The sequence below is a fragment of the Danio rerio genome, chromosome 24, assembly GCF_052040795.2.
Source record: "Danio rerio strain M-AB ecotype USA chromosome 24, GRCz13ab, whole genome shotgun sequence".
In the NCBI taxonomy this organism is placed as follows: domain Eukaryota; kingdom Metazoa; phylum Chordata; class Actinopteri; order Cypriniformes; family Danionidae; genus Danio; species Danio rerio.
In genome coordinates, this window is record NC_141044.1 from 26,396,677 (window position 1) to 26,419,262 (window position 22,586).

Sequence of the window (22,586 nt, forward strand, 5' to 3'; positions counted from 1 at the left end):
GCGGTGGTTTACTCCAGGTGCTTCGGTTTCCCCCACAACTCCAAAAACATGTGGTATATGTAGGTGAATTGGATAGGCTAAGTTGTAGTGTATGTGTATGAATGAGTGTGTATGGATGTTTCCCAGTGATGGGTTGCAGCTGGAAGGGCATCTGCTGTGTAAAACATATGCTGGATAAGTTGGCAGTTCATTCCGCTGTGGAGACTCCACATCAATAAAGGGACTAAACCGAAAAGAAAATGAATGAATGATTGATAGAATAATTACTACATGTCACCGTAAAGCTAGAAGCTTTTTTTTTTTTATATAAATAAATACATTTGAATTTAACACCTTAAAAGTTCTTTGGATCAATTAGACTTAGAGAACTGATCTCTTGTGTGCAAATGCAGAAATGTTCTATTAATACAAGGCCTCTTCAGTCAGGCCAGCATAAATTATAAGAAATTTTATCTCAAATGTGAGCACACACATCTGGCAGGACTGCTCAGGTGCACATGCTAAATGAAGCACAGGTGTGGGAACAGAACAAGTTTATGAATCAAAGAACAAACCAAAATAGCTCTTGTGATCACTGGTGAGAGGAAAGATTAAAGAAGGACTGAGAATATTTGGGGGGAAACATTCAGACATAAAATAATAGACTAAATACATTTCAATACATATGTTTTTGTTTGTTTTTAAGTTTCAAAGCTTATTTTCAATATAAATCTCATGTTTTTTTTTGGATAATGTTATTTTTGCAACTGTAAAGTATGGCTCATGCAGCAATGATACATTCCCATGTGCTGAATTTAATTATAATTGAATCAGTTTATTACAAAAGACTTGCGTTCTGGGACCAAATGCAGAAATTAGTATTCTACACTTGGGATTTGAGTGGCAGGAGAGACAAAGATCCAATCACTTTTTATTCAGTTTACTCTCCCCAGACCCAACAAATGGCTTGAGAAAATATCAACCATAAATGTGTCAATAAACATTAGCATACGTACAATGCATCAGCTCTTTGACTGCATAAGCACCGCCATTATAAGTCAAGCATTCTATATGGACAGATTGAACCCAAAATACAAATGAACTAATAAAAATAATAGTTGACTGATATCATTTATTATTTTGTATTTCACATTTTGTAAAATGTTAAAAATGCTCACAAGGCATTATTTCATTAAATGTGCTAATTTGCATACATCTTTTTTGCCAAAGATAAACCAATAAATAAATTAAAATCTGAAGATTGGACGAATTCAAATTATTTGTTTAATATTTTCCCCTCATATATTAGAAATTTGCTAAGAACAGTTCGGGAATCTCTTTTTATCAGTCAATAATTGAGAAAGAAAGTTTAATTGTTGGATAATCAGGCACAATATATATATATATATATAGATATACAGTATATACCTTCATAATAAAATTGACCAAAATCAAAATGATCGACATGTACTCTGCCAAACACTAATTTCGCCTGCAGTTAGTTTCAATTGTCAGTTTGGTTGATTAGGAAATCCATTTATTTAAAGGAATGTACAGATAATCCCTAAAAATATCTAAAAATAGTGCTTTTTTGTGCTTTGAAAACCATTTGAATACAAAGAACAGGTGGACTCTTAAGTGTAAATCTGTGGATTAACAGAAGTCCTCTCAGTCTCGAGCAATACAATAGAATGATTCACAGAGATCACATGATGCAGGCTACGTTCAGCGCTACCGGGTCGAGCTGTGAGTCTTAAATGTCAGCAAACAACTGTGGAAAGATAGAGAGAAGGTGTGGGGAAGGGCAGAACTGAAATGCCTTCTGCTATTGTTCTTCCAAAGGTCAAACCCTATCCAATCACTGAATAGCGTGACCCTCAGTCTGCACAGCTGGAAGATACAGGAAAAATAACAGCAATGACATCTAAGCGCCCTCAACACTAGACTGCAAAACAGATCTGTGGGAAACATCTGTTAAAATAAAAAATATATATGGCCAAATATGCAAATAACGCTGAATAAAACTATTCACACCCCAGAAATTCGCAACCCAAAAATATCTGGGTGTAATGCCTCTCACTGTGAAAAAAAAGGCAGGGTTCCACACAATTCGTTCATGTTGTCCCAAAACAAATCATTTAACACTTTTAACAAATTTATGTTAATTTAACATAACAAAATAAAGTTGTCCCAATGAAATCTCAAGAATTGTGCTTTTTCAGAATATTTTAAATTGTTTGAACAATCAAAAAAATGTTTTTTGAATGAGAAACATTTTATATTGACTACTGGGAATGAAAGTTAGCTGCTGTTGGATCATGAAGACCTTATTATTATAGTATTATTTTTAATCAAGTTAATTAATTAGATCGCTACAGAATCAAATTTCTCTCACCATTTACTGATCCTCATGTTGTTCCAAAACCATAAAGCTTTGTTGATTTTACGAACAAATTTTCTTTTTTTTGTGAAATCTGAGATTTCTGTCCTTTTTTAAGCAAAATTTGTCATTTTCTTTTAAAAATATGTTCAGCTTGAACTCTGCTGCTTCAAAATGAACAGAAGCATTTACATTTGTACGTCAAGAAGACTGACCTAATTTAAGCTCATGAAACATTATAGAAATACAATTGGATAAAAAAAAGCAAAGCCCGAATGCACCTATTCATACTTATGTTGCAGCGTAACATAAGATACACACCAGGAGTGTCCAAACTTTTTCGTATGAAGGGCCAAAAGTAAATATCAGGCGTGGGCCAAATATACCAAAGTATAATACGAAATAAATAGAAAACATTACTTTAAATTGTATTAACTAATGCAATATAACTTTTTAAAATGATACCTTAATGCAATAAAAACATAAACAATCAAATTTTAACATAGGGCACTTCAATTATGAATACATTAGTCAAGCCGAATCTGTCTTTGACCTGATTTGCTCACCAAAGTCTGCATTGTCGGGTGAAAGTGTACATATAAACACAATCTTATTCATGTTCACCATTTAATTGAAACTTAAAACTTAGCTTTTAACAATAAAACAAACAAAGGCTATATATATATATATATATATATATATATATATATATATATATATATATATATATATATATATATATATATATATATTGTGGGTCTTCGTTCTAAGCAGCTGTCTAAAACTATTCCAGTAACTAGTTTTATGTGCACAGTGCACAATATTAATAATATTTATAATAATAGATTTATACAATCCTGCAAGTGGCCAGATGATATGCTACAAAAACCATCCTTCATAAGTTTAGAGTATATCATTATTAAAAAAATCACCTGTAATTTTACATTTCTAAGGTTTGTAGTTCATTTGTAGTAACCAAACTGACTTACTAGAACCTCCCTGTAGAGTAGGATAAAGGTGAAGAAAAAACCTAAATAAACTCAAATAAATAAATTTAATTATTTATTTCATTCATAAAAATATATCTTGTTGTGTTCGCACAAAAGATTTTGGAACAACATGAGGGTGACTAAAAAATTACAGAATTTACACATTGGAGTTTTATAACTTTTTACATACAGTTTGCCACAATTACATGACTTTACTTTGCCTTATTGTGAGTTTTACAAATGATTACAAAAAAGTAAATTTTTGCCTGAGGTAGCAAAAAAAACTGGGCGATCTGCTTGGTAGATTGCAGAATAATCCATTATCTCTTCCAGGGGAGAAGCTTAGACAAATACCTGCAGAAAGGCTCTTAAGATTGACACTTCTACAGATAATCCATCGCATCTGGATAAAGCCAGATTACAAGCAAATAACATGTAAAGGCATACCATGTGAAATTAAAAATGTTCTCAGTGTGGATTTAGGGATAATGTGACCTCTTCTCTAGCTCATTGGCAGCATGAGCTCAGGCTAAGGATGGAGCGGATGAGCTCCTGTGCCTTTTACGTGCGATGTGGCGCTAGCTAAAGTGTAGTGAAGGTGTAAAGAAACAAGGAGACGGATGCCAGGCTCAGAAGTGGTTTGCAGATACAGTTTTTAATGTATCACAACAATGAGCAACAAACATACTTGATGAACTATTTCCAGAAGAAGTTGTTCAAATACCATCTACAATAAACGTCATTTCAACTATGACAACAGGTCTGTGACAAAATAAAAAAAGTTTCAAAACCATGTTATTACCGTAATACGGTACAGCTGAGACCTCAAACATTACAGTAACAAAAACTAATGAGACTACTCTCTATATATAAAACATCAATAACATTTTTGGTTTAGTTTATTTAAAGTTTTCGCCATAGGGGCATCTTTTTTTATTAAAACCTTGGGGTGCATTTCCTATGTTACCCAGGCGTTGAAAGTACGTATTGTGTAGAATATGATTACGCCTTGATCATCCCTTTGATATCCAGAAGAACAATCCTAATATCAACCTTTAGAAGGCTGTCCTCCTATGCTTGACACTATCCATCCGTAGAAAGGTTTTTTGGCTGCTGTGCAGTTGCAACATTTATGTACAATTACATTATTGGACCATCCTTTGTTTTGTTTTGTTTTTTGTCTTTTTCTTTTTTTGTCGTTTTTTTTTTCTTTTTTTTTGTCTTTTCTTATTTTTATTTTTTTTGCTTTACCAGTCTCCTTTGTGTGGGAAGCATTCTGGTCCAGGCTAACACCTTAGCACACAGTGTTAGCTGACAGCTCAGTCTATAAATGCTGTTCCACATTCAGGGAAAGGCAAAAGCCGAGTTCTAAAAGCCTTTGGAATCAGGACAGTCGCTCATGTTTTGGACAGAGGCAGGATTGCACCTTAGGAGGCCAAGACGTCTCTTGTGAAACACAATCAAAAAGTGTCTTCAGGATTAAAATAAGCATTAAAATATTAAAAATTCCAAATAAGAACATTAAAAAGTCCACAAAAAGAGAATTAAAAACTGACATTTACCTTTGAACAGAAAAAAACGAACAAACAATAAAAGAATCACCTGTACAGCAATAAAAAGTCAAATGAAATGTTACTTAATTTCATCGTTTGAAACAATTTTTAAGCATGATTTGATTTAACCTGTCAAACAGTTGCATTACATGCTACTTGTTCATCTCAGAATAGGAATACCAAAAGCAATACATTTTTGCATTTCTTCATATTAATAAATTTGTACCATGCACAGCCAACTACGAATATGTACAACAGCTTAGCTTTCTTTGTTCACAAGCCTTTTTCTTTCATACATTAAGCCTTCTGTTACTTTGGAATGAATCACATTGTCCGACTGTATTAAACCAGAAAGTGATTCGTAAAAATTAAACACCCTTGACAGCGTTCACATTCTTTAAGTTACACAGCCAAAACAACGCAAATAAAATAAAACAGTAAAGCAATGTAATTCATGACGAATCAGTATTCTGTCTAGGAGGAAGCTGAAAATGTATGGCAAGCGATTAAAAAAACAAACAAAAAAACATTACACAGTAGCAGCAAAACGTCATAAGATAATACTTTGTAATCCAAGTATCACTAAATATGATGGAAAATGTTCATGACATTAACAGAAGTGCCCAGAGTAGAATGGAAGAATCAGCCTATCCACTAAATGGCAGTGTATAGGGGTAACACTGTGTTCAGTTCTACAGAAGTACAGGAAAAAAAAAAACAACAACACCTTTTTTGTTGTTTAATAAAACAAATGCTTTGTCCCCCCTTTTTTAAAGCAGCTTTCTTGTTTAAAAGAAGCAAATGTTCAGACCATTTTCAACACATTTTGTCCAACTTGCACTTTTTCAGTTTCAAGTATACAGTACTACTTTCATGGATGCACCAATTGTTAAATGTCTCTGGATTGTTAGGTGTGAAACGTCTAACAAATGAGGATCAATCTGCTGCTGATCTACAAAGAAATAATAATTCAAACAAACAAACACATAAAACTGATATATCTATTAAATTAAGACATGGCCTACCTCAAAAAAAAAAGAAAAAAAAAAAAGAAATCAAATAAGTGCACTATAGTCCAGACACAAGCAAGTACCGTAACATTATAGCAATTCACAAATGAAAAAAAAAAAAGTCCTATTCACATAATCTTCAAGAGTCTATCAAAACTAGAATTATTACCTCTTCGGAAAAAGGGTGTGATGAGAGGTAAAAGAAAGAAGGTAAGAGTTGGCACAGATTATTAGTATATTCTACAAGAAAAAAGGGTGTCGTATATAAATACAGCTTGTGGCAATACAAACTGGCAAACACAGGGGGCATACACATGACTTCACCATTCTAAATTCCCTCAGTGGTAAAAGCATACTCTCTCGTAGGGCAAACTAAAAGGATATGCGCGTTGTCCTGTAACAGTTATATTGTCTCTTGGTACACTACACACATCAAGGAAATGCCTCCAATAAAGCTTGACATGTTTTGGTAAAAGCCATTTATAAGCAGGCTTCTTCGCTGTTTCAACAAATGAGAAATGTTATGTTCTGACCTGAGAATTTAAAGCTACTGAATTACACCTAACTAAACTAAGAGAAACTCTCTTTGAAAGTTCTGGATCATTATCCCATACAGTACATGCTAGCATTTGGAAATCAATCCAGCTGAGGTGCAATTTGCTATCGTGAGAATTTTTGGCTTGAATCAAGCTCCAAAAGAACTTGTGAGTTTTCCTATTCCTTGTTTTTGTATACAATATAAGCTCAGTCAAGCATCTGCAACAGTTCTGTCCATAACAAAAATCAATCATTTTCTTGCCAGCATATCAATATGGGAAAAACAATCCTGAGTCAATCTTTTGGTACTGTAATTTTTTGGGTTAGAGAAACTTTGGAACTGCAGTTAAAAGTCTTTTTTTTTTCGTTTAAGCAAGGGATCCGTTTTTCACTCCTACACACTGAACATATCCATTCTCATACTACTGAAATTGCCATCTAGGCCGGACGCTGCCTTAGCCTTGGCTTCCAACGCGTTATCTAAGTCATCCAGCTTCTGGCTTAACTCACTGTCAGACTCGTCTGAACAACTTTCGGTGGGTAGTGAGGTTTGAACCCCTGAGGTGCTGCACGAAGTTGAGGTAACCGTTGAAGGCAAGGAAAGGGGAGGAGGAGAAGCAGATGGGCAGGAAGCAGCTTTCCTGGCTGAGGCCTGGAAAAGAATATTTGGCCAGGACTTCATGGACAAGTGAGAGAGATGAGGCAAGGTGTTATTAGAAGAAGCTGCAGACTGCGAGGTAGATGTGGTGTTAGGATTAGGGGAGCAGACTGAGTGAGGTAATAATCTAGCATGCTCTTTGGCATTTCTCATTGCTTGTTTGATTGTTTTCTCTTTGTGCAAGCTCGACTGAAGGTGTTGGCCAAGTGCTTCATTCCCGCTGACGGACACGTTGCAGGCTATGCAATTGTATTTGCTCACAGCCTTGCGAAGCACTGTCTCTTGCGGATCAATAAAAGGGTGACCAAAGTAACAGAAGGACTTCTGGTGGCGAGCTGCTGAGTCTTCATCAGCAAAAATCATCTGGCACTTTCTGCATATAAACTCATGTTTGATAGATGGAACGATAAACGCATCTGGAAAGCCTGAACTTTTGGTATTGGTTTGGGGTTCTTCGTTTGTGCTTTCTGTTGAAGAGCCTTTATCATCCTTAGTTTCGACAGTCTCTTTTGGTTTGAGAGAATTGCTCTGCGCACTCGTTGACTTCATAGGGGCAGGGGTTTTCCGCTGCGGCTCACTTTGTTTCTGCTGCTGCTGCTGCTGATGCTGCTGCTTCTGTAAGGAATCCTGGAGGGACTGCTGGTACTGTTGGTACTGCTGCAGCAGGGCAGTTGGAGAAAGCCCAGCAATAGCCTGAGGCATCGCAGGGCCGTACGGGAACAGGTTTTCCATTCCACACAGAGGAGGGAAGTATCCCCCCTGCACTCCGCCAGGAAGTTGGGGTGAGAAGCAAGATGCAAAGCCAGGGATGAAATAAGGCAAGAACTGTCCCCCTAAGAAGGAGCCAGGGTCACCAGCAATGGCATTCTGAAGTGCTTGCAGTTGTGCTGGGTCCATCTGACCCTCACTTCCCAATTTTCCTAGCATTGAAAGTGGCGGCGAGGGCTTTTCCTTTTTCTTCACAATTGGTGTCTCGGGACGGGCAGTGTCAGCTTCTCTTTCTTTCACCTTGGGCTTCTCTAACTTCTTGTCTTTCTCAGATTCTTTTATGTGCTGCTCAGTCTGATTTGCTGCCAAAGGAGTGGGAGGAAGAGGAAGTGCGGAGGGTTGAGGAGGAGGAGGAGGAGGAGGAGTCTGAAGAAGAGTCTTGGTTGGGGTACTGCTGAGAGACATGGCAGGAGAAGGGGTGGCTGGAGTAGGGAACCCAAGCATGCCAGCACCAGGAGACGCTAAAGCTGAAATACAGTAGTATAGAAAATATTGAAATATGATTGACTGCAGAATCATTCCTAATTTCTTTCTCAAGACATTATTTTGGGGCTTTGCCTATATTATCTTGTTATGGATCAAAACTGTTACAAGAACTTTATCAAAAGAGGGTTACAACAAAAAGAAGGAAAAAATAAACAATAAAAACAACACAAGCAACTGAACTTTACAGACAAAATCAAAGTATTCCAAGTTGTTATAGTTAATGCATGCATTAAAATGTCATAATGAATCAATAAACATCACAGTCCTTCAAAAGGAAGCAAATGGGGCAGTAGCACTAATTGCATTTGATGCATTAATTGTTCTTTAAGCTACTGCGCTGTGTTTTTGTCATACTAACTCACCAGGTGTATTTGGTGGGAAACCTGGAAGGGAGGATGGCCCGTTCACACCAGGTAGAAGCACTGGTGGGAGACCAGATATTCCCGGGTAGGCAGTTGGCAGGCTAAGGCCATGAAGTGCATTATTGTCCACTGCTGGCTGCTGCTGGGCTGGCAAGTTGAGTACATCGGTTGCCTTCTTTAAACGGTCAAGTTCTTGTTGAGCCATAAGCTGGCGGACAGTGGTAGGTGCTAGATAGTCTTTTTCTCGATCAACCTGGTTGCCCAGGGTTTCCTGCACTTTTGCAATGTGCTGCTTTGAAAAGATATGATCACGGATCGAAAGTCTGGCTGTATACTTTACTCCACATAATGTACACTCAGGCCTTGGTCCATCTGGGGAGCCTTGGCTTATCATGAATGGCTTTCCAATGTTTATTTTAAACTTTTTTTCTTTAGCACGGGCATTCTGAAACCAAACTTGCACAACACGTTTTGGGAGTCCTATTTCATTGCCCAGCATTTCACACTCTTGCATAGTAGGTGTGCGGTAGTCACTGAAGCAAGCTTTTAGGACTTTAAGCTGTAGGTTGCTCATTTGGGTTCTAAAACGTTTGTGACCTGGTCTCTCTCCACCAGCTTTTGAAGACTTAAATGGATTTGTACTTCCAAACGGACTGGGTGAACTTGGATCAGCCAGACTTGAAGTCTCGCTCCTGTCTGCATTATCATCGAAGTCATCATCTCTGTAATTGAAATAGTCACTGTCTTTACCAGAGAAACTTAATGCTGGGCTAACCATGTTGAAAGGGAATCTATCCTCATTCATATCAGAGGTTTGTGCTTGGTTTGATTTGTTCTCAATCATTTTCTCACTTCCATTTATTGTGAGATTCTCAACCTCATTGTTGGTCTCATCTCCAGTTGTAGCATCACTCACAGCTGTGTTAATAGAGGATGTCTCATCAAAGTCCATTTTGTTAGTATCAAAAGATGCCTCTGCAGAGCTCATGTTAAGTGCCTCAAGTTCATCACTATGTTCTGCTTTCAAGGATGGTATGTTCAAAAAGTTTTTAAAGAGCGTCTCAGAAGGTTTAACTGGAGTTGAAGATGCAGTTGGAGGCTCATTTTCATTCATTTCAATCTTTGTGGGCATCTGTAAGTAGTCAGAAAAACTGTACTTATGGGGACTTTGACCTTCATCATCTTGAGGCATCATTGGACTTGGGGGCAAACTAAAGCCTGCCTGCTTTGCCTCATGCCAGTGTCTTGAGCGAATGTGGCTATCAAGAGCTGACTTGGCCTTGAACAATGCCCTGCAAAAGGGACACTTTTTGTGAGTCTGGGAGGGCCCAACTGCTCTAAATTGTCCTTTCCTCTCTCTGGCTCGGGTGTTTTGAAACCAGACTTGGACAACTCTTTTTTTGAGGCCAACTTCATGAGCAATGTGATCTAACATCTTTCTAGTTGGGTTTGAATCAAGTAAATATTTATCATAGAGGATCTCAAGTTGCTCTGGAGTAATGGTTGTCCTAAGACGTTTATCTCTGTGCTGATCTTCTGCACTGTTAAGGCCATCTTTTTCATGAGACCCATCCTCTTTTTCATCTAATTTCCGTTTTAAAGAATTAGAGTTCATGGTAAGACCAGAGTTGCTTGCAGTTGGTATCTGGGAGAGGGCTCCAGACAGAAGTTGACCAGTCATAAGAGGGTTGTTTGGATCAAAGATCATATAGGGCATATCCAGTGGCCTTTCTAAAAATTGTGAATGCAGGAATTGGTTTTGGGCAGCCAGAAAATGCATGTGTTGGTGCTCCTGCCAAAGCTCTACTGTTGGGAAAGCTATTTTACACTGCTCACAGTGGTACTGTAACATTTGTGGTGGTAGGCTATTGTTTAGAGAAGACAGTGCAAGTGAAAGAGGACTTGATGGGACTGGAGTAGACTGTGGCTGGGAATGGGGTCTTGACAACTGTGGTTGAGGTACTTTTTGTGATAGAGGCTGTGGGGTTGAAGCTTTAGAAGGTTTTAACTCATTTGGGTTCTTAGGTGTTTGTAAAGGGGCAGTCTCTCCCAATTTACTCTTTTCATTAAGAAGCTCAGGTTTTGGTGAGGTTTTCCCTATATCAGGTCGGGGGGAAGGCATTAATGGAGAGCTGGAGCCAGAGCTGCTTGCTGTCACAAAAGACTGTTTTGCCGCCTCCATTGGCTTTGCTAAACTTTGTTCATTGTTCTCTGAAAAATCTTCTAAGATGTGTTCATCTCCCGCCTCATCATCCTCATCTTTATAGCACAGCTTTTTCTGGTGAGTAATCAGGTCAAAGATTCGAGGGAAAATTACACTGCATTTCTTACATTGGTACTGCATGTTGTTGGTCCTAATGTATCGTTCATTTGTTAGTTCTTTCTTTTCGCTTTCTTTTGTATCCGCTTGGTTCTCATAGGTCTTGCGGGCCTTTTGTCTGGCATTTTGGAACCACACCACAATCACTCGTGTTGGCAGGTTGAGTACCGTGGAGAGCTGCTCAATTTCATCATCCTTAGGATAAGCATTGGTATCAAAGAAATCTTGGAGTACTCGCAGTTGATAATCTGTGAAACGTGTTCTTGATGACCTTTTGTTCGAAGCAGAATCAATTCTGGTGTACTCCAGCAAGTTTACTTGGGATTCAAGTCTGATATCCTCCAGTGTGGTCATGGGTGGAATGTTGAAATTGTAAGGGGAATCTTTGCTTCTTTGACGTTCTTTAAAGAGTGTATTGCGGAACCAGTGCTTTATGACTTTTTGTGGAAGGCCAGACTTGTCTGCCATTTCTTGAATCTGCTCTTCGTTGGGAGAATTATTGATATCAAAATGAGCACGGAGAATTTTTAGCTGATCATCTGTGATTCTGGTGCGAGGACGCTTGAACTGAGACTGCCGCAGGAAGTTTGGATCCAGTCCCAGTTGCTGTTGACATAACTGTGTGAGGTCAGAAGATAAAGAGTCCATTGTTGGAAGCTGCAGCGCAAGCTGTGGGGGTAGCCCAGGGTGTTGCACTGATTGCATCATCAATGGTGGGAAAATTGGCATGTCAAGAGAAACAGGGAGATGCACTTGAGGAGGTGCAGTTGGTGGTGGAGGTGGTGGTGGAGGGGGAGGTTGAGGGGCTTGCTGAGGAGTTTGTATAGGTGCTGGCGATGGTGTCTGCGATTTACCTACAGATGCATTAGCAGGGAGAGTATTCAAAGAGGCAGGAGGAGGAGGTGGTGGTGGTGGTGGTGGAGGTGGAGGGGGAGTTTCTGGAGATGCTGGGTTAATGGGGTACAGCTTGTCATATGCTTCCCTGTACTGCTGTGCAAACTTCTCCAACTCCACATATGGAAAGAACTGGCCATGGATATGTTCTTGATGGCTTTTGAGAATAAGCATGTTGGAGAATAATTTTCCACATAGCCCACACTCCAGTTTGTCAGTTAACTCATCCTCTCTGTTCTTTTTCTGGCTTTTCTGTCTATTCTCATTGTATTGAATTACCAATTCAAAGCCAAAGTTCTCTAGTAATGCTTTTGCAGCATTGCCTCTAGCTCCTGAGATGATGCGTGGTGGAGGAATCAGAGGTTCTGAAAATTTTGGCTTTCTGTTATCTTTAGCATCTTTCCCATTATCATTTTCATTAGCTGTGTCCTGCTTTGCTTTGCCTTCCTGCTTTTCTAGGTGCTCTTCGGCATCTCTGGACATTTGAATCTCAGAGAGGACATTGTGGTTGGACTCAGTTTTAGGCTTGTGACTCTGCTGCTGTACTTTCTGCTGCTGCATTTGAGACTGGGAGGCCTGCTGTTGAGCTTGCTGCTGAGAAAGCTGAAGCTGTTGCTGTTGGCCCAGCTGATGTTGTTGCTGCATCTGCTGCTTCAGGTCTTCAAGGAATGATCCTGTCATTCCAGGCATCCCAAATGCAGCTGAATGCAATGCAAGCTCGGGGCTGATGTTAAATTCAGCACCAGGAATGTAAAATGGGAAGAGGAACTGGGGCTGCTGGAATTGCAGTAGTGCTTCTGGTGTCATAGGGAAGTGCGGAAAGAAAGCTGGGTTCAGAAACTGTGGCTGAAAGAAAGCAGCTTGCTGTTGGAGTTCATGCTGTAGTTGCATCTGAAGCTGTGCTGGTGACTGGGTTGGTGGGTGGTTGGGCTGCACAGGTATGTGTTCAGTAGTTTGCTTCATGGTAACTTCTTTGGCATCTACAGTGTTTTCTTTGTTAGTGGATACTGGTGCAGCACTTGCAGAATCAGTGTTTCCGTGATTGGGTGGAACAGGGCTTTTAGATGAAGTACTTCCACTGCTTCCACTCCCAGTACTGGTACTAGTCTCTAATTTGGCGGTGCGTGCTTTAGTTTGATGAAGTACAGACCTCATGTGAATCTCCAGGGTTGAGCTTTGGCTGTAAGCAACATTGCAGATATTGCATTTGTATGGTTTGTTGTCAACATTGTTGCTGGTCTCCTGGGGAACTGGGCTTGAGGCCTCTTGGATGACTTTCTTTAGCTTATGCAAATGTGAGACGGAATTATAGTGAACAAGGAGGATGTTCTTTTGGGTGAAGGACTCTTTGCATACTGTGCATTTGTATGGACGTGAAGGGTCTAAAAACTTTTCCATGGTGAAATTTGGGCCTTTCCTAAAAGGTAAGGTCCGCTTTGGCTCTGAGCCCATGTCATCAAGCAAAGAGCTGCTGTCACTTCCAGTTGGACTGGCCTTTCCTTCTTGGTCAAGCTCCTCATCCTTGTCTAGCTCATTCTCAAAGGCTTGTGCCTCCTCCAGGGCCCGCATTTCGCTCTCAGAAATGTCACCATTTAGGGGCAGGTTTCCACAAAGTTGCTGCACTTCGGCTTCAGTCAGCTCCGGGTGACCAGTCTCCAGATGCTTTCGGAGGGCAAGGAATGTCCTGAAGCTGCGTTGGCACAAAGTGCACATGGTGGCTGCACGGATGGCATGGTACTGGGAATGTATCTCAAGCTTCTGCATAGTCTTGAAAGCCAGGCTGCAATGGTTGCAGCGGTATTTGTAGACGTGGCGATCAGAGACTGAGAGCTGCTGCCGCTTTTGCAGATCGCTAAGGTGCTCCTGCAAGGCGTCTGGGCTCTTCCTATCTTGCCCACTTGCTTTCTTCCAATCAGGAGCCTCAGCAGCCTCCTTTAGTGGTTTCAGTTCCTCACTGGTAAGGTCAACCTCACTTTTGTCTTGACCTGTACCGTTTTTCAAATCCTTAGAGCTGTTACCTGTTAAAGTTCAGAATAAAAATATTTCAGAATTTTCATTTATAAACGATAATTGTTATTTCTAAAGAAAAATCTGTGATGTGGTTCATACATTTCAGATGACACTGTGGCTGCATGTGCTTACCCATGGTTTTTCCAGATCCCTCTGGGTTAACAGCTGAAGTATCCATCAGGGATGGGACTTTGTCTTGTAATGATGCAGACAGCAAGGAACTGGGCACTGGAAGATCTGGACCTGCAACCTGAAGAAAAACACATATAAATCATATTGCATCTGTGCTAAACAATAAAAAAAAAACATTTACAAAAAATGTATTAATTTAGAAAGTTAAGCTTTAAAATAAGTTGAGATACAGAGACTTTAAAATCATTTTCAAAACTGCTGTTTTCTGATTGTAAGAGGAGAATTTTTAAGTTCATAACATAATCTTTGGAGAATATGCTAGGCCTGTGAAATGCATATTTGTGCGAACCCTGCCAGAATAAGATCTAGTGAGTAATGCAGACAGCTTATATTACTATATTTTATGTTAATAGAAAATTAATAAATGCTTCACATACTGTCATAAGTAGCTTCTCCACACAGTCAGGAGCCACGCTATGAAGGTGGGTGAGATGCAGCTGCAAGTGAATCTTGTTGCTGAGAACATCCTGACACAAGGGGCAGCTGATGACCGGCTGCATAGAATGCTGGGACATGATGTGCAGCTGTAAACGGTTTGCATCCTTATTACTGTAATTACAATATGGGCATTGCTGCACCTGAAAAGACAAGAGTTTATCATATCATAACACTGCTCAGAATGACCATGAGTCATGCTGCAACTTAGGTTTTCATTTCACGTAACTTAATTAAAAATCTAATCAAGTAAGCAAGCAAATGAATGCCTGGAATTTGTAATCAGAAGATTAAAAATGATGTTGACGAAAGCTATTTTAGCTTACGCTACCTATTTTTGCTACTTATAGTGCAGTATGTTTAAACTTCTCGCTACATGTTTTAATGTGGCCCTTTCAGACCTGGTTCAGTATGTCCTGTACGCTTTATAATTTATTTTTAACAAAGAAAAGAAATAAAATTAAAATAATGTGATGCTGGAATTGAATTTCTTTACAGAAAAGGGCTCAGACTTGTTATCAAGACCCTTTTTTCCCTCAAAGAGATCAGAGTAACTAACCTGCTCATTGGACAGCGTCTTCTCTTCAGCTGATTTAGGCCTCTTGGGTGGAGTGTCATTTTCTTTCTCCTGCTGAAGCGACTGCTTCCCTGCTGTAGCAATCCCCAGGGTTTCCTTAGCCAGTGTATTAATTCCTGTGAACAAACAGATAGGATATCTTCTGTCACAAGCTTATTCTGGACTCCTGATGCTGAAAATCTCCTGACAGAGGTACAAGGACCCTCACTTTAATAAAACACCACATTTGGGTAAAATGAGCTTATTTCTAGGAATGTAGATCTGATAAAAGGTTATTGGGGCTTCTCCAATTATAAGATATTATTTAGCAAATAAAATGGATGTGATATTTATGACAAAAAAACACACAAAATAACGACAAATTTAAATTGAATTACACCACAGACAAATTGTGTGTATTGATTTTGAGCATGAATACTTAGAGGATCCAGCAAAAAAAATCTATATCACTATATCTAATGCACAAAAGCAACCCAATGAAGATATTCACAAATAAATAGAGGTTCGAATTCATTGTTATTGCATCGCAGGTCACAGTACCATTATGCAGTTCATTTGGGGGATACAGACAGTCAAATCACCATTCCCTGCATCGCCCCTGAATAACCAAGCCTCACGCTCTGTATTAGAGGGGGTTGCCATGTTATTTCCATTTCGGCTGAGCTCAATTCAGCAAATCAGCCCCCAGTTGTATTTAGAGTATGCTGCACAGAGTGATAAATCTTTCATTACCCCTGTATCCTCAGATACAGAGTGTCCCAGCCTCCTCAGTCAATGCAATTTATCCTCTCGCTGCATATGCAGTGCACAAAGAAAGCCCTGCTTGCTGTTCTTCGCTTTAATCTGGTCACTCTAGGCTAAATGTGTGTATTACTCTTATGAATCAAAGCTTAGCAAAGCAGTCATCGAAAATGGATGCTGAAAAAGATGTTTGGAAAAAAAGGAGCGAGTGTTTTTTTCTGCTCTCTATTTATTTTAAGTATTTCAATATCTGCTGCATGTTCATGCATTTTAATTCTTGGCATTACAAGACGTCGGGCTTATTTTATTGTGGTCTTACATATCAGGAGCCTGACATATTAACCTGCCAAAGAAAGTGACACAAAAAGGGGAAAAAGCACAAGGGCACAATACAAATTTCCAAGAGTATCAAGAGTATGGTCTGCAGTCTCAAATAGCTAGGTAATCTGTTTTTTTTCTCTCCTAGCCTTGATGTCGCTGCTGCGTTAAGGGGGGGCGGGGGGACGTCACATGCATTTCATGACAAACAGAAAACCTCATTTGCGAGGCTCCCCAATCTCATTGCTGTACCGCATCATCTGACCTTTTTTCTCCCCCCTCTGTTTATTACGAGGATTTCTAATTTTAACTTTCAATTTTCGCCATCTTCCAGTCAATCTGCAACTAAATTATTTCCCGGGTGAGGAGGCGACTCCTGGACAACTGGGTGCAAAATCATTTCACAATGCAATGAGGCCCCTTCCATTGATTGCCATCATACTGAATGTAAATGTATGGTCTGGGGGCTAATCTGTTCTACATGAGGATCCATCTATATGATTTATTTTCATAATCAACACTCTGCTTTCAGAAACATTCAAAGGGGGTTGCAGATAGACTAGAAACAGGAAAGGAAACGAGGAAAGAAATATGAAGTAAAGCCTTTGTAGAACCGAACACTTGCAAACACAGGCTCTGTTTCTGCTTTGACGTGTTGTCAGCTAAATTAACTATCAAGTTATTTTAACATACCAATTGGTATGAAATGATTTTTTAACAGTCTTCATGTAGAATTGTGTCTCAATGGCTTGGCTCTTTGTGTAGTGTGTGTGTGTGTACCCCACACTAAATGAGAATGCCCTTTTTTCTTTGTCTACAGACACACACGCAGTGCAATGAAGCAATAGAGAAAATAATTGTGACACCACAGCCCCCCTTCCCATCCGAATGACAAATGTCTTTGAGAAGCAGGACCTTGCTTGATTAGATAAATCAAACGGTGATTTATGACAGTCAAGCTGTTTGCATTACAGGGACCAGAGCCACAGACTGGCCACCCATCTTTATTTACAACTGTCAATGTTTTTTCTTTTTAAATCATGCAACCTACGCAAGGCTTCTTTAAACACAACTGATAATTCAAACAAACAGATATCTCTCTAATGTGATCTATTTGATCTCAAAGACCATTTTGAGTCCTGTTAATATCTCAAAGCGCCTCTTTTCTTCTTTTTTTTGCAAAAATACTACAGGCCGCTTATATATGACTAGCAATTTTTTTTTCTTCAGAATGTCTTCCCCTGCAAATGCCAATTACACTGGACTTGCTTGATAAAGGAGTCATAAATTTACTATTCAATTTACTGGTCTTCAGTCCAGCCAGTCTGGCTGAGGTGACAGGGCAATAAATAAAGCAGGACCCTGGGACGCTCAGGGAACTTTAGTGATTTACAAGGACAAGAGGTTAAGGTTGCGCATTAGTGTGACCTACAGTTCAGCAGATAACATTTGAATACCACACTCTAAATTCTCAGCTCGCACAGTGCAGCCATGCTTTCTTTTTCCTCTCGTGGAAAAAAAAAAAAGGCATTCGAGTCCATCAGCTTTGCCATCGCACTTCAGACAAGGCGTAAACCGACGGATGTCATATTTGGCACATCCTACAAGAATTTCCGAATCGATTAAGTCAGCAACTGAAATCCTAGCTGCAGGGCTTCAATGAAATATGCAAATACTTTTAATTTATTTTAATCTAATATCTAGATAGACAGAAATTGAATAAACGCTCAACAAACATGCAAATGCTGATGGTAAATATGCAGAATTTGATCTGTCTTGCGTTTTATTTAATTCAGCTGCATTATTTTAAATTTCATAAGAAGCTGATCTGAGAACAATATTTAATCTCCTTGCTAATTTGCAGCAGGTATGCAGAAATGTTCTTAGTAGTAATGACAGCTAATTTTCATCTTTGCTTGTGTTTGCGGAATTATCTCTTTACCCCTGAAGCCAACACAGTGACATGCCACCATGCTACATCTAAACAGAGCACAAAGTAATCTGGAGTTGATCCAGATTAAGACATTTGCATGGAAAATGCAATTTGGATTATAATTAATCCACAGTGACACTAGATTAAAACGACAAAGTAAATGTGCTGTTTTGAGAAACGTTGCCTGAGAAGATGAATATTGTGTATATCTCTCTTTAATATGCAGGAGCCTGGTGGTTTATATTCCAAGCCACATTAGGGATTGGGCGGAAAACACATTAAACATATGGGTTCAACAGAGCAACCCCTAAAACCCATTTTGACGGCTCCTCAAAGTAATGGATTAGAAAAGCAAACAAACAAACAAACAAACAAAAAATGTGGAGATGTATATTTCCTAATTTCAATTTGAACACAGCAGCCTGAAAAGAAAGTTAGCATGCATATATTCACATTAAGGTTTAAGAAGTGAGATCTGCATCTGGGCCGCAGCGTTAAATGACGGCGCATGTAATAGGTCATGTAAATGCATTGAGTACGAGCTGCCTCAGACAAGCCTGTCACGGCTATATGGATAAAAGATAAACGACTGGCTAAACTAATAGGCTCTGTCCTGTTTCAGCATTTCCTCTGCTCCATTGAACCCAACATTATGTAGCTAGGTATGGTGTGCATGAAAAGACGCCTAATGTAATATTCATTTCGACCATATATTTCCATCTCATACATAAAAAAGCACATATGAATTCTTATTTGGCAAATCAAATATAACAGAGCCCTAGGTAGTGATGCCAGATGCTAGCTCCAGGGGCTGTTTCCTGATCTCAACACAACACTGTTTTGTAAGGATTGTTGCCCTTGCTAATGTGCTACCAGTCAGACTTGTATGCAGATCTGCAGTTCGAGGACAATGAGCTCTGATAGGTGGTGCGTCGGCAGAATTATTATTATTATTACTTCTTTTTCTTTTTTTTTTTAAAGAAGGGTTAGAAAACGACACACTTGCAGCACTATCTAATCCCACGCTTATACAAAATTAATATGTCATCAGAGGAATCGTAAGAACAGCAAAGATTAATGAAAGGAGCTTAAAAATTACAAGCGCAAAAAACTGATTTGATTAAAAAAAATAATCTCGCTGGCCACTGCCGAATATTCTTTGCCTTTATCCACATCTCTGCCATCAGATGGCTATGATTAAAATGGGTCAGCGGGAGGCTACTGATAGCATTCACATGCAACCCACACATGCAGCTGTTATTAGCAGGAAAAGCCCCATTGGAAGAGAACAGAGGAGCAAAACAGGTTGGGTGTTAGTGACACTGGAGATAGGGGTACCAGGAAATAAAAGACCAAAACTAAAGGTCTTACTGGAGTCCTTCTCTGTGGTCTTGCCTTCTATGGCGTCCCTCTTGCTCGTGTCTTTGTCCTCGGCTGCGGCCAATGAGGAGGCTTGTGGGAATTCCTCGCTGTCTTCACCTGGTTCTTCTACAATTGAACACAGGAAGGGCACTTGGTTACCCACTAGAGGTTATGCCGACTGTGTGTGTGTGTGTGTGTGTGTGTGTGCATACACAAAATATACCACCGGTGCTTCTGGTTTCATTAAACCTGGGACAATGTTCTTCACACCTCTTCAGATTGTTAGCACTGGGCAGATTACATGGAAATGTTTCTGTAGGCTCAACCATCCCCGTCGCCCCCCCTCGTGTTTAATAATTCTGTGTATCTTTGCAGCACTGCCAGTGGATTAATCTGTTTATGCTGTTAGGTGATAGGTCGAGGCCGTGCGCCTCTAATCCCTGAAAGGCCTACTGTTCCCTTTCATCCAGAGAGCATTTGTCTCTCACTGCGCTGATGTCACATTTTAATGAATTTTTAGCAGGCTGAGTAATGCCAGATAACCACTCCTGTCTTTCCCCCTCCACCCCATGCAGCTTCCATCACACGGCACACGACGGGGGAAGAAAGAAAGAGAGAGAGAGAGAAATCAAGAGAGAGAGAGAGAGTGAGACGGAGAAATAAACATATTTTGGAAGACCCCGCGAGAAATGAAATAAATTAGGACAACATGAGGCAGGAAAATGGCGCTCAAAGTGCTGCGCTCATCCATTTTATAAAACCTTAATAACCATATAAATTGACCACGGGGAGGCAAAAAGGTCACCGGTATATTTGCATACAATCACTCAAGTCATTGTTTGGTAAGCAGAGGCTCCCCGATTCTGCAGATACATGATATAATTAACCCTTTAAAACTCCCCACACGCTGCTGGCACCGACGTTTTAAGTGCAATACATTAAGTGGAAATTATATACAGCATGAAATTTTCATGGCAGATGCTGGGAGTGATTGAAAGGAAAAATTGTGCTGCACTCTAGTCCTGATGTTTTATTAATAATATTCTGACAACAGGATGAAATATCTCCTGTCACTGCTGGCAGCCGGCTGCAAAAATTGCTATTTTGGCGCACATGCGGTGACGGTGTGCTCTAATACATCCTGCAACAAAGGCACTGTCTGTGTGTGTGTGTGTGTGTGTGTGTGTGTGTGTGTGTGTGTGTGTGTGTGTGCGTGTGCATGCGTGCATGTGTGTCTAAGACAGTTGGGGGCTGTCTTTAGATGTACAGACTGCATTTCTACAAAAATAAATGCCATCATTTGCAGCACTTGTGCTTAAGGAAGCAAGCTGGGCTTCCTTTTCCATAAATATTTAGTTTTTTTATATATATAATACAGAAAAATTAAAGCTAACGTAATTATTAATAACAATAATTATGATTTTTAATTTTAAAAATTATAAACACAATTAGAAATAATTAGATTAACTATTTCTGCATAATTGGAATTCCTTCCATGTTGTCAGTTATTGGCAGTTATTGACCTTGTTCTGTAATGCGGAAATTTGCTCATTTTTGTGATTGTTTTAGAACTTGTGATTCAGTTGTCTACGGGAGAAATGACTTGTAATAATAAACAACAGAAACGGTCAAACCACACTGAAAATAGGATTTCTGCTAAATTGTTGCAAACAATTTATATAGGTGGAGTTTAAACAAACAAGTTACATTTAGTAATGTTCAACTTAATTTGTTTGTTTAAATTCAGCCCCCAAAAATTGTTTAAAACCACTTAACTTAAAAAATATATAGTCAAGCTGTTTATACATCTGAAAATGAATGGAAGTAAATGAGACCCGAAGTCTGAAACTAAAAAGATTCAAATGGCTGAAAAAGAAGGTGAATAGAGTTGACTGACATGAAGCAATGTATTTACCTCCGTGTCGTGTTATCATCGTACATTTAATATTTTGTCTGACACAATAATGTACTGTGCTAAAAGATGATCTTCTTTTTTTAAATCACTAAATAAATATTATCAGTCAATCAGCTGGCCATATAATAAATCTTTTTCAATTTGAATAAATATAAATTTTAATATTTGATTTTTAGGGTTAAATGAAATATTGGATCATTTAAATGTTCCTACCACTAGTTCATGTGTCAGATATACAGCTAAAGTCCAAATTATTAAACCCTCTGAATTATTAGCCCTCTGTTCATTTTTTCCCCAAGTTCTGTTTAATCGAGGAAATTTTTTTTCAACACATTTGTTAACATAATATTTTTAATAACTCATCTCTGATATCTGATTTATTTTATCTTTGACATGATGACAATAAATAATATTTGACTAGATATTTTTAATCTAGCTTAACTAGGTTAATTAGGTTAACTTGGCAGGTTAGGGTAAATAGGCATGTTATTGTATAACGATGGTTTGTTTTGTAGACTATCGAAAAAATATATAGCTTAAAGGGACTAATAATATTGACCTTAAAATGTTTTTTAAAAAAATTTAACTGCTTTTATTATAGCCAAAATAAAACAAATAAGACTTTCTCCGGAAGAAAAAAATATTATCAAACATACTTTAAAAATTTCCTTCATTTTTTTCCTTCAAAACATCATTTGGGAAATATTTCAAAAGAAAAAAAAATCAAAGGAGGTTTAATAATTCTGATTTCAGCGGTATCTACTACTTTGCATGCACTACAGTATGAGCATAGCATACAATGTGTTTCTTGCTCTCTGATCCTCACCTCCAGATTTGGGGGTGAATTTTGTGGGGGGGAGGTGATATTGGGAGGCAAAGAGGCTCTGGACGGAACTAAAGCCAGCGTCAGGACAGAGGGCTAATCAGAGAGAGAGAGAGAGAGAGAGTGCTCTGCCTCAGTAGGCAGATGGGGGTTAGGACCAGCTGGAAGTCTGTGATCATGACCAGATTTCAGGTCGGTTAATAAAAGAGACACACACACATACACACACGCTCATACACAAACACCACAGCACAATGTCACACCCTAAGGGTACAGGGGCCAGGCTGTGGCACCTCCCCCTCTCCTCCTCCACACGCTCTCTTCAGCCAGCTAGATTTACTGAC

At 39.1% G+C, this 22,586-nt stretch overlaps 1 protein-coding gene across 4 annotated transcripts in view; it reads right to left on the bottom strand.

The window, feature by feature from the left end:
- Positions 1-3,984: 3,984 nt before the first annotated feature.
- zfhx4 (zinc finger homeobox 4) overlaps positions 3,985-22,586 on the bottom strand; it is an 85,334-nt gene continuing 66,732 nt past the window's right edge. For 3 of the 4 annotated variants that reach the window (XM_087309548.1, XM_087309546.1, XM_087309547.1), the window contains 6 exons: positions 19,514-19,630; positions 15,133-15,266; positions 14,516-14,716; positions 14,079-14,196; positions 8,723-13,954; positions 3,985-8,341 (listed from right to left, as the gene is read on the bottom strand). In XM_087309548.1, the coding sequence (XP_087165674.1) occupies positions 6,843-8,341; positions 8,723-13,954; positions 14,079-14,196; positions 14,516-14,716; positions 15,133-15,266; positions 19,514-19,630 (7,301 nt within the window). In that variant the 3' untranslated portion in view covers positions 3,985-6,842. The remainder of the gene's footprint in view (positions 8,342-8,722; positions 13,955-14,078; positions 14,197-14,515; positions 14,717-15,132; positions 15,267-19,513; positions 19,631-22,586) is intronic. The other variant, XM_087309549.1, reaches the window with a different exon arrangement.